At 49.7% G+C, this 11,796-nt stretch overlaps 1 protein-coding gene across 1 annotated transcript in view; it reads left to right on the top strand.

Moving 5' to 3' along the window:
- Nucleotides 1-11,753, top strand: part of RBM39 (RNA binding motif protein 39) — a 27,107-nt gene extending 15,354 nt beyond the window's left edge. The window contains exons 10-16 of the mRNA XM_010143666.1: nucleotides 748-952; nucleotides 1,156-1,233; nucleotides 6,818-6,850; nucleotides 7,947-8,022; nucleotides 8,188-8,293; nucleotides 11,139-11,217; nucleotides 11,312-11,753. Of these exons, the coding sequence (XP_010141968.1) occupies nucleotides 748-952; nucleotides 1,156-1,233; nucleotides 6,818-6,850; nucleotides 7,947-8,022; nucleotides 8,188-8,293; nucleotides 11,139-11,217; nucleotides 11,312-11,412 (678 nt within the window). The 3' untranslated portion in view covers nucleotides 11,413-11,753. The remainder of the gene's footprint in view (nucleotides 1-747; nucleotides 953-1,155; nucleotides 1,234-6,817; nucleotides 6,851-7,946; nucleotides 8,023-8,187; nucleotides 8,294-11,138; nucleotides 11,218-11,311) is intronic.
- The last annotated feature ends 43 nt before the right edge of the window (nucleotides 11,754-11,796 follow it).

The following is an 11,796-nucleotide window of genomic DNA, read 5'->3' as shown; positions in this document are numbered from 1 at the left end:
CTGATTCCCCTGGGTGCTGTGGCTGAGCAGTGCCCGCGTGTGGAGTGCAGTGGCGTGCTTGGTGGCCAGTGCCTGGTGAAGCAGTGCCCTGGTCTGCAGGCAAAGACATGAGTGAGGACCGGCATTTTCACAGTGCTGTGAAAACGGTTGAGTTTGAGCTTTTTAGGGGAAATAAAGTTTTAGAGGCTAAAACTTCAGTTGAAACACCTTTCGCTTTACCTTCGGATGCATGATTTTGTGTCTGGGTTTCTTGATGAACCTGGCAGTTGTCCTGGGAGAAAAGAAAGTTTCAGCTGGGACCTCTGGTACTTGGAGACAAATCAGACCAAACTCACTATATAATTAAAACGTGATGGCTTTAACACTTGACAACATATTTGTGTATTTAACTTGATGGTAGGCAGCATAAAGCAGAACACACGTTAGGAACAGCTGGTGAACGCACGGCAGTTAGAAGGTTACAAAGGAAGTGACTGTCGTTCTTGGGAAGCGTTGAAAGAGAACTGCATCCACGGCCTCTGGTGATGGTGGTATCTGGGTGCTCCAGCTTCAGCAGTAGCACATATCTAAATACATGCATAAATAGCCAAACTGGGTAGAAACGGAAAGTATGGAGCATGTTTAAGTTAGCTTGTAGCTATCGTTACCTTGAGCTTAGTGTTTCTGTCACTGTGGGTATTAGACACTGCAGAAGTGTTGCTGAATCCTGTGGGCAGCGTTACTGAAGTTACATCTTTCCAATCGCAGTTCTCCGACTCGGAGTGTGCCAAGAAGGCCTTGGAACAGCTCAATGGGTTTGAGCTGGCGGGTAGGCCAATGAAGGTTGGGCATGTGACTGAGCGCACCGATGCCTCCAGTGCGAGTTCCTTTTTGGACAGTGATGAGTTGGAACGGACTGGAATTGACTTGGGAACAACTGGTCGCCTTCAGCTGATGGCAAGACTTGCAGAAGGTACGTGCAAAGATTAATAGGAAGTGTATCACAATGCACAGCCTGGCATAATATGAATTAAACCCCCCACAGAATATGATGCTAAATGCGTGGAATGGTGTTATTAAGCCTTTGACAAGAGAAGGATTTGTGACGGTTCTGTTCCTGCATCCCAGACTGGGTGAATCCAGCTGGCTGCAAGAGATGCCCGTGTTCTCTTCTAGGCACTGGCTTGCAGATTCCCCCGGCGGCGCAGCAGGCTCTGCAGATGAGTGGATCGTTGGCATTTGGAGCTGTGGCAGGTAAGAAGTGATGACCTATTTATTTTTCAGAAATACTTCATGCTTTACAATACTCAATACATGTTGTGATCTTTTAAGATGAGAACGTAGGTAATACAGGGTGTTTTACAAACCGTAAGACACTGGAAATCCCCGAGTAAATTGACAGTGACACTATGTGACAGCTTGGATGGGCGTGACTCACTTTGCATTATTTTTGGCAGATCTGTTGTAGTTCCCTCAGTTCATCCCAAGCCTTCATCTCTTTGTTTACTATTCCCGGTACTAACGGGGACTTTTGTGTCCTGCTGTAGTGTAAAAGTTGACTGTTAAAAGGGCAGGCTCGTAACGGGAAGGGGATGGTCCCTTCTGAAAAACCAGAGCTGTCCCCAGGGCAGGAGGGGTATCGGGAGAGAGCAGCTGAGACTACAGATAGGTTGATGCAGTGCCAGTCCTGGTGAGGGAGGGCACTGTACGTGCGTGGAATGGACTGTGGTTTGTACGTTCTGTGGTGGATGTGTTGGAAGTGTTACTGAGACGAGGCTTTGCTGTGAGAGGGAACAAGGATGTCATTGGTGCTGCTGGTTCATAGCTGGCCTCAACAATACACTTTTCAAGAGGTCTTCAGAACTAGAGCAATGAGTAGAGATAAGCAGTTTACAGAGTGGAATTTCTTCTTCCTGTTGTTTTTTATTAATACAAGAACAAAGGGCATGAAACTGTCACAGCAGTGGAAAAAATGTGGATGTCACACATGACAAGATGCTGAAATGTGTGAGAAGCAGCAGGATATCAGCAAAGAGTAGGTGGTGGTTTTGTTCGTCTTCCAGCAGAGTTTGAGACAGGGCTTAAGATAACACCTGAATCACGTTACTGAAGTTCAGGTGCGGTTTTGAGAAGAGCAAATGCTTAAAACTGTAGACAGTTGCTCAGCGAATGAGGGGTCTTTCTATAGATAACACCCTTGGAAGGAAAAGGAACTGGCTAATGAAAGAAAAATGAGGGCTTGAAGAATAAGGTTTTTTTCTATTTGAGAAGAAAAAGATGAAAAGACAGTGCAAGGAAAAAAAATCTATTGCAGAAAGGGAAGGGACAGCAAACACCACTAACGTTAGATCGCCTTTACTGTTGGTGCTGAAGGGGTGTGACAGTACTGCTTGAAAATGGGTCTAGTCAATGAGAAACAGAAATAGTTTTGAAAACCACTAGTGCTCTCCTCACCCTTGTGTTTCAAACAAACAAGCCAACTAATCGCACACTCCCCCCATCAGGACTGTGGCCAAAATGCGTAGCACAGCCAACCTGTCAGGATAGTGTGGAGTCAGCAGGAGGCAGCGTGGCTGTGGACGAATACATGGTAGGGCTGGATACAGGTTTTGGATGAATGTGCATGTTCAGTGGCTGCAGAGATAAGTGGTAGGAGTAGCTTTGTTAATCCACTTGTATTCCACAAAAGGAATAATGTGGCATGTGCAACTTGAGTAACTTTGGAAAAAGATCAAGCTTTTTACTACCATAGAGTCATGAGCTGTCCCCGAAGTGAGACTTGGTTATGGATTAAAGATCTCTTTACTCTTGTTAGAGAAAATGACTATCAGGAATTGTGTCATTACGGGAGACTTTAACTTCCCTGATACAGATTGGAGAAGAATTGCTAGTAATAATGGTGGGGCCCAGATATTCCTGGATGTGATATCCGACAAATTTCTTCATCAAACACTCACTGACTCATGAAGAGGGGATGCTATTTTAAACTCAATTTGGTAAGTAATGAAGATGTGTTGGATGGGAATAGAAATGACCATTGATTTGAGGGACTGTGAGTTGCTCAGTTTCAAATGGAAAGATAAACAAAACAAGTCTGTAACCTAGGCTTCCGCTTTCAAAAGCAGTGGATGAAGAAACAAGATGATAGAAGTCATCTGGTCTAAGCAGCTTGAGAGTTTGAGCAGGCAGGAAGGTTTCTGCGGTTCCAAATTGCCAATGCTGTGTGGGATCTGTGTTCCCCAGAAAGAAGGAACAGGCCTGTTAGAAATGACCTCCTTGCCCAGCTGGATGGTTAACTGCCTAAAGGGAAATAAGGAGTGGGCACAGAGCCTGTGAAGAGGAGGAAAGAGGGCTGACAATAAACTGTTATTTTTAGTTTGGGAAGCAGGTAAAATGAGGATTACCTGCCAACGGTCAGATTGAGTTAGACCCTGTGAAAGACAGGAAAGCACAGATGAAGATTTACTGACTCTTGAAGAGGACAAGAGGAAGTGGGACTGAGGCTGGTTGAAAAAATACTTCCAAGATACTTCAAAAGAATCTCTTTGCCTCAGTTTGTAGTGGGGGCACTGGTCCCCACAAATTTGGAATTTGTGGAAGGTAAGCTAGGAATAAAGATTAAAAAAATAATTACTCACAAGGTAGAAGCAAAGCTAAAAGTGAGAGCTGAATGTGCTCAGTTCAGAGTAGTAAGAAAAACTGGCATCAAATTAGTGAGGGAATAGGTGCATGCAATAGGAGGTCTCATATCTGGTGTTGTCAATAAATACTTTAAATCAGTGATACAACATAGAGCTGGAACATCTAATTCTAAACTACCTGCACTTAAAGGAAGGAAGAACAACATAATCTGGCTGGTTTTCGCTCCTGTTACTCTGACCACTTTTCTCCTTCCAAAGTCATCCCAAAGGTGGGTAAACTGGAGACTATTACTGAAGTACATCATAGGAGCAGGGAAATGGCGTTTGAGGACTGTCAGCGTTCGATAGAAGCGACTTTCCTAGACAGAGGAGCAGCAGTCAACTCCCCTCTGGACTTTGGAGTCGGGTCCTGTGGAAATTACTAAATGAGAGGAGTGGGTAGTGCAGGAGTACGAGGTCTGTAAAGAAGCTGGCTCAGAGAAAGGGGGAGTTGGGGTGAAAACTGGGCAGTTTGAGGCTTTTCTGCTGTTGGCTGATCTTGTTTAATATTCACAGAAGTAACAATGGTCAGCAAGAGTAGGAGTGAGGTGAGTAAATACAGAGGAGCTGACAGTAGGAGATTCTTGGGCTGTTGGGCATTGTTCACCTGTTAGAGTTGGAAGAAGTTCTAATTCTCGAGCCCGGGAGCTCAGCAGTGAGCGGTGGCCGAGGAGGAGGCAAGTACCGAAGTACTGCTGTTACTCAGTGAGTGACGAGGGGCTGTCTGCAGGATGTGTTCTAAATTCTAAAAGGGTGGCTGCGTTCCAAGAGGCAGCACACCTGAGCATCTGAGATGCGACGTAGGCAGTCATTGACAGTTCTGGTCACCCAGGTTCAAGATGGGTTGGATCAAACAAAAGTAGGGGATCTAAAGAATTAGTTTTACAAGGTTCCTGAGAACTTGGGTGTTAGTCCCATTGAGAAAATTCCAGCAGAAAAAGAATCGAAGCTGAACGGTCATAGCTGTCTGTTCTTGAGTAAATTGTGTCTGAAAATCTGAAATTGAAAATAACCGTGAGGCTGTAGAACACTCTTCTGATGCTCTGTGGGACAGAACCTTCCTTACTTCTGGGAAGGAGCTCTCTGTGAAAAGACTGAGATGGTGTGCTGCAGGAGAGGGACCCCTGTTTGGTCTGCTCCTCTTTTGTAGTTCCTTAGAAAGCTGGGGAATGCTTGGCAGGCTTTTGTTGATTCCAAGCTGGCGTTGTTTCAAAATAAACCCGCAGCTTCGTTTTGCTCCAAGACACAGAGTGCTTTGCTTGCCATTTCTGTATCCGTGTCTCTGTAGGAAGCATGCGCTGCTTAGTCACGCTAACGCCGCTGCTCTTACAGATCACACCTGCAGAGCAGGCTGGAAAAGCTGCTTTGATTTGAACTGGACAGGTGTCCTAACTTGAGGTTCCACGTAATATTTAAAACTGCATGTAGGGAAGAACAAGAGTCAACAGTGAGGAGCGACAGTGAATTTAGAAGCAAGAGGAGAGGCTGTTCTTCAGTCATGAGCAAGGACACAATCCGGTTGGTTGCTGAAGGGTTTCGTGGAAGGGGGTTGTGTTTCAGAGGTGGTAGATAATTAACCTGCATAGCTCGTTGCCCCAAGGCACTGATGGCTCATCTTCCCGTGTTCAGAACAGGTTTGACTCTCAGCCCTAGGTGGAATTTGGACTGGTGATGTGTGTGGATTAGCCCATGTGGTGCAGGGTGGCTGGGAGCGTTCAGCTGTAGAGCGCGAGCTGACCAACCCCTGGAGAGCTGGGCTGCACGCCATGCAGTGTGCAGCCCTGTCGGGATTGCGGAGGGAGAACTCTCTGTCCTCATCTCACTAGAGTGATGTAGGACACTTGGAGCTTTACTAATTTTTTAAACATGCTTGTTTACAAAAAAATTTGGGTAGTAACTAACGGGGTAATTAGTTACATATTTGGCCAAATGGGTGCAGTTTCTGCAGAGAATACAGGTTCAGTCTCCCTGTTATGGTGTTTCTGGCTCAGGGGAGCGGAGGATTTCCCTGTCTTTAGGTGCAGGTGGAAACCATGCTAAAGACAGCCAGTCCTGGTTACCACGCAGCCTTCAGAGCTTGCTGCTTCCATCTCTCGTTTTTCATTACGGTTCCCAGTGTGTGTCCTATGGGAGTCACGTGGGAAGGCTCTTGAGGAAGACCTGTCTCTGGGGCTCTTGCTGCCTGATACTTAGAGCTAAAAACCTCGCTCGTGTTGGTCCCCTCATGTTGCAGAGGATTGATTAGAAAGGGAAAAAGTATGTTGATACCTGATGCCTTCAGGTATTTCCAGGTAAGCTTGGACGCTCACTGGGGTCCTCCACTTCCCTGCTTTCTGAACGAGTGAGTGATGGTTCACTGCAGCCTGCAAACTCCTCGGAACGTGAGGGAAGAGGCTTGCACTCGTGTTTCTTGCGTTCTCAAGTGTTCTCTTGGTTTACAGAAGTTGAGTACTGGAGTCACGTACTTGGATGTGCTCAGAAAGTCTGCATTTGCCTGTTCCCGTTCCTTTCAGTTGGGACATCCACAGCTGTGGATGTTACGACATGAGTCACTAGTGTTTTCTTGGCAGATGAAATGTCCCGCACATTTGGAAATGTTTTGAATTTGAGAAATATTAAAGTAACTTGTGTCATTACGACATTTATATGAAAAGGTAACAGTATATTTTTATTCTACCTGAAATGAAATCTCTTTATTCCACCTGAAATGAAATCTGATAAATGTTTGTGCACGTCACGTTTGGACAACCACGTGCTCCAACGCTTTCTGCTGGTTTGGATGCCTGTAGGAATTGCTGTAGCTGTGCTCTCGTGGAACAAAGCACATCTTCCAGAGAGCTGAGGCACAGCAAAGGCGAGGTGGAAACGAGACACTGAGCTAAAGGACATGGTTGTGTCTTGCCTGTTGAGGTATAGTTTGTCTTTGAAATACAGTTGCTCTTGTGGTCATGGAATCTCTGCCAAGTACAGAATATTCCAGGTTAGAACCTGGAACTAGTGAAACTACTGACAGGTAGAGAGGAAGAGCGAGAGTGGGTTGAGGCATGTGAACAAGCTCGAGAGCACACGGGTACAAGCGGGACAGCCTGGGTGGCAGGTCGCGAGCGGTCAGTGTTCCTCGCTAGTGTGCTGATAACTTTGTGTGTGTTCCTCTCCAGATCTGCAGACGAGACTGTCTCAGCAAAACGAAGGTAAACCAGCTTTTCCTATCGCTTGGCACCAGTAGGTTTTGTTGCAGATCCCTGTAAGTTGTGTGGGGGAACTGTTCCATGTGTTGATCGTTGACCGGAAGCAACGGGACATGTGCGGAGCGCTTCGCCTTTCTGTGTAGCGTTTCCTCGGTGTTGGTGATGCTCCCCAGGCACACGTTAGCCCTAGAACATGGCTGGGGTCGTGGTTTTGTTTGGGGATTTGGGTTGTGGTTGGCTGTGGGTTTATTTCCTGCCTTAGAGGTAGGGACCTGAGGGGCCATTTGAGAATGGGGAGTTGGGAGTTACTGCCCTGGGGTTAGTCCTTGTCGCACTCTGACTGCGCGGCCCTTAATGCCTCCATGTGTAGAGAGAGAGTGCGGCTGTTCCCTCGGTAAACCAGCAGCGTGCAGCCTGTGGACAGTGCTGCTCACCTCAAATGAGATGTCCGGTGTTGCTGCTGCTCACCACAGCACAAGTAGTAATGCCGTAGTGACTGGGGAAGAGGAGAGATCTGCTCTACAGTTCAAAGGTTTATTGTTTTAGTTGTCTGCATTGTGCATTTCCCAGGGCAAAAGTACGGTATACTTCTCTGAAGGATAAAAGTAAAATTCAATGTGCTCAGAACAACGTTTTGAGAATTCTCAGAGATGTCTGTCACTCCCTGTGAGGTCAGATGGGGTGGTGCCACCGCTCCATCCTGAGCTGCTGCTTGGCTTCCACGAGGAGCAAATGGAAGGTGCTGTTGGCACACAGCTCGGGCAGAACTTTCAGATGTGTGTGCAGACGTGTGTGTCTGCATTTCAATGCTTAAAGTGAGAATCTGCCAAAATCAGAGTACAAGGTTGGCTTTTCACTTTCCAGCTTTGACTGTAGCTCATCGGTGCCGTTTCCTGCATCGATCAGTCTAAAATCACTGTGTCGTGGGTAGTGTCTAGTTACAGGTCTTGCTTACCTGCCTTCAGTTCTCCGTTCGGTTGAAGTGTTGGTGTTACTGCTGAGTGCTGGGATTTTAAAGAACTGGTGGGAGATGCTCTGGTAAACTGGAGCCATGCGCAGTGGGTTCTGAGATCTCTTCCTGTTTTTCCCATTACAACAGTTCTAGCTGCAGCTGCCTCAGTACAACCACTTGCCACACAGTGCTTCCAGCTTTCCAACATGTTCAATCCTCAAACGTAAGTGATTTACCCTCATCTGTTTCCATCTGGCATTTGTTGATGCCTGTAGCACCTGAGAAAGGAATCGGAAGCTTGCAGAGGGCTTTTGATGGGTTTTGGGGTGGGTTTTGTCTGAGCGATAACAATCCCGTTTCTGTCCTGTTCTTCCTCTGCCCCCTACAGCGAAGAAGAAGCTGGCTGGGACACAGAAATCAAAGATGATGTGATTGAGGAATGTAACAAACACGGAGGAGTTATCCACATCTATGTAGACAAAAACTCGGCTCAGGTACGTCTGGCTCCACGCCGATGCTGAGCAGCTTTTAGACCTTCTGTGGCTTTGCAGTGTATAGAGGGAGCTCCGCAAATACTAGGGTTTTTTTTTTCCTAACCTGGATCTAAATTTCTTGAATCTGCTTTGCGGTTTTTGCAGAATGTAGGTGCTTCCCTCCAGATCCGAGTTGTTGTGTGTACCTCGGATGCAGGGTTCAGAGCAGTTTTCTGGTGCTCAGCTGTACGCAGCTCTGGTTACAGTGCAAACGCAGGCTGAAGAGTAGCCACCTCCCTAATTCTGGCATTTGGCTTTTCCCTTCAGCTGTTCCCCGAAGCAAGGGGCTTGCTCTTTCCTCTGTTTCTAGAGAATACAGGCTGTAGCACAGGGGACACTCTGCTCCTACGGACTGGAGATCCATCAGGGTTGGGCTGGAAGGGACCTTAAAGCTCATCTCGTTCCAGCCCCCTGCCATGGGCAGGGACACCTTCTGCTAGAGCAGGCTGCCCAGAGCCCCGTCCAGCCTGGCCTGGAACACTTTCAGGGACAGGGCATCCACTGGACAGCCTGTGCCCGTGCCTCACTGCCCTCACAGTGGAGAACTTCTTCCTCATACTGAATCTAAATCTCCCCTCTTTGAAAGCCATCACCCTGTGTCCGTCAGACGTGCAGTTATACGTGCGCCTAACGCCGTGCTTGGGAAGAGCTCCCTTCCCCAGCGGCGTTAAAAGTCCTGCTGCGGGAGGAGGGGCAGGGCTACTGACACAGATCAGTCCCAGGTTCATGCCTGTTGGAGGAACTCGCAGCCTGTGTCTGACAACAGCTGATGACTCTTCCTGCTGTGCTCACTGTGTGTGGAGAGCCCCCCAGCTGGTGACTCTGCCCCTGTATTTCAGCTCCTAAGACAGAAATAGTGGAAGGTCTGTGAAGAGATTGGGCCTGCTTGTACTCCCCTTTTCCGTAGAATTGCCAGCCCAACCTGCAGTGCAGTTTTCAGATGCTCTCACTGTCAGATTCATTTCTAACCGTCAGACCCCAGGAGTGTCCTGTTGTGTCTGTGCCATCGCGCGAGGCTGAGATCTGCTGTGTCAGTCTTGCTTAGACGGGAGTGTTCTCACTGGGCACTTGCAGACCTGTGTCTCCATTGTGCTGCTTCTGCAGAAGACTCCTGTCACTTGGTGCCCTTCCGCATGGGCTGCCGAGATGTTCGATGAGAGGCGAGCTGCAGTCCAGTACCCCAGACAGCGCGTGGCCTTTCCCAGCACTGTTTAATCTTCCAGACCCGGCTGTGCTGGGCTGCTGGGAGGCAGAAACCTTTCCTACCATCTGTTAGCCCGTTGCTGTCTTGGAGACCAGAGAGGGGGAAAACCCAAAAACAGCCCAACCCACAAACCCCCAAAACCACAGCAGCCCTCAACATGCCCCGTGTGGGTTCTTAGCACTAGAGCTGCAGATCTGGCTCACGTTGGCGAGTGCCGTTAAAAGCAAGGACTGCCGCTGCCCTCCGCCAGCTTGCTGTTCGCTAGAGGAAGCCCTTTCTGCCGCAGCAGCACAGCGATGACCCAGATACAAAATGCCACTGACAGTTAAAGATACGGAGTTGGGGTGTAAGCTGCCCCTGCGCCGCTCTGTTCTCTTGGCCACGCCGTCTTCTCAGGGTCTTCCTCTCCTGCTGCCTTGGGGCTCTTTCCCAGGCCAAGGGCCGTCAGTCATCGGCCGTGAGGATGGTTTGTGGTGGGTGGGGAAGATGGCAGTTGCGACTGCCTGTGCGGTCCGGTACCGCACCAGCCTGCTCTGTGCTGTGCTGAGGAAAACGGCTCTGTGGGGCTGAGTCTCGTCTGCAGGCTCAGGCGGGGGGGCGAGGACCACACCATGCATGTGGTTTGCTCAGTGCCTGGAACACCAGCCCCAGCTCTCGAGTGTCCTCCTGAGAAGGAAGGAGATCACCTTGGGAAGAGTCAGCGCAGGCTGGTGAAGCTGCTGGAGGGAAGGCTGGCTCCTGGTTCTCACTGTCGTCTTCTCCTGTGGGGGCTGTTAGGGCTGGAGTCCTGTCTGGGTCAGGCTTTACTGAACTGGTACTACTCCATTTCCAGGCAGGCTGTGGGGAAAGCGCCCAGGCTGCAGGGTGGGTGCCTGCAGGTCCGGCAGTTGTGGACCGCGAACGTGGCTGTACCCGGGTCAGGCTGGCTCAGTGCTCGGTTTGCAGACAGAACTCCAGGTTCTGCCTGACAAAAAAGGGGAAGAGCAGTGCCAGGCCGCTCCTGCCGGGTACCATCCTGGGCCCCTCTGGCCCACCCGCTGTGGTGGGTTTTGTCCATTCGTCTCAGTCCTTCAGGCGGGCGAGGATGCTGAAGGTCCTGTGGGGCAGTTTTTACGGTACCAGCCTGCCTTGAAGAGCTGCCCCGGGGAGCGGGGAGTGCTGGGTCCCTTTGGAAAGCAGGCGCTGACCTGGCGTGTCCGGTCAGCAGTTTGTGGGTGATGCAGGGAGCTCAATGGCCGCGCTCCCCTGGAGGGAGCCAGGCTCCTGGCGCTGTCCCACTTCTCACAGGCTTTGTGGTCAGCAGCCCTTCAACCCTCTGACGGGGTGTCAGGCCAGTCGGTAGCGCACGGACCAGGCTGGGGTTGGGTCTGCCCCGAGGTTCCTGTGGGGGCAGGTTCCGCGCAGAGGAGGCCGTCACAGTGTGCCAACGGCTGCCACTCGAACCGTGCCCTGCTCCGGTCCCGCGCGCTCAGTCCGCGGTGCCGCTGGTGTACGTAGGAGCAGAGCAAGGTGGTGTGCCTGTGGCTGTGCCTCCGCCTTGCCCAGGACAACGGGGGGTCGTTGCTCCGGCTTCTTACGTTGTGCAACACTTCTGTGTTACAGGGCAACGTGTACGTCAAATGTCCTTCCATCGCCGCCGCCGTCGCTGCGGTGAACGCGCTGCACGGGAGGTGGTTTGCAGGTGAGTGCAGGGCGTGCAGAGAGCCGCGTTCGCTCGCGGGTGCAGAGCTGGCCAAACGCTGATCTCTGGTTGGTTTTCTCACTCTCCCGATCAGGTAAAATGATCACGGCAGCGTACGTACCTCTCCCCACGTACCACAGCCTGTTCCCCGATTCCATGACTGCAACCCAGCTACTGGTCCCTGTTCGACGATGAAGATGGACTGAGTCAGTTTTGTACATAGTTATTTTTTGGAGGAAGATTGAGTTATCTTTTATTTAGATAAAACTAAAGAAAGGATTTAATGTCATTTTGTGTACACTTCCTGCTATCTTTAAGAATAAACTGAAGTGAGCAGAACCGCAGTGTGTCCATTCTCCTGACTAGCATTTCCACGGCATACGACGCTGTCGACTCCTTGTTCTGCCTCGTAACTCTTGTACATTTTCTGAGGTGACCTGTAGGAACTGAGAGTAGCTCATAGAAAACAAGTTCTCTGTGAAGGCAGATGGACATAACGACGTTGTTGATGTTTCACGGGCCTTTCTTTTAATGCAGCCGCCGCATTTCACATTTCACTAAGCGCAGGCGATCCGCTGA

This window comes from Buceros rhinoceros, unplaced genomic scaffold, assembly GCF_000710305.1.
Source record: "Buceros rhinoceros silvestris isolate BGI_N320 unplaced genomic scaffold, ASM71030v1 scaffold12519, whole genome shotgun sequence".
In the NCBI taxonomy this organism is placed as follows: domain Eukaryota; kingdom Metazoa; phylum Chordata; class Aves; order Bucerotiformes; family Bucerotidae; genus Buceros; species Buceros rhinoceros.
The sequence above is the reverse complement of the archived record's forward strand: the minus strand, read 5'-3'. Positions and strand labels throughout refer to the sequence as shown.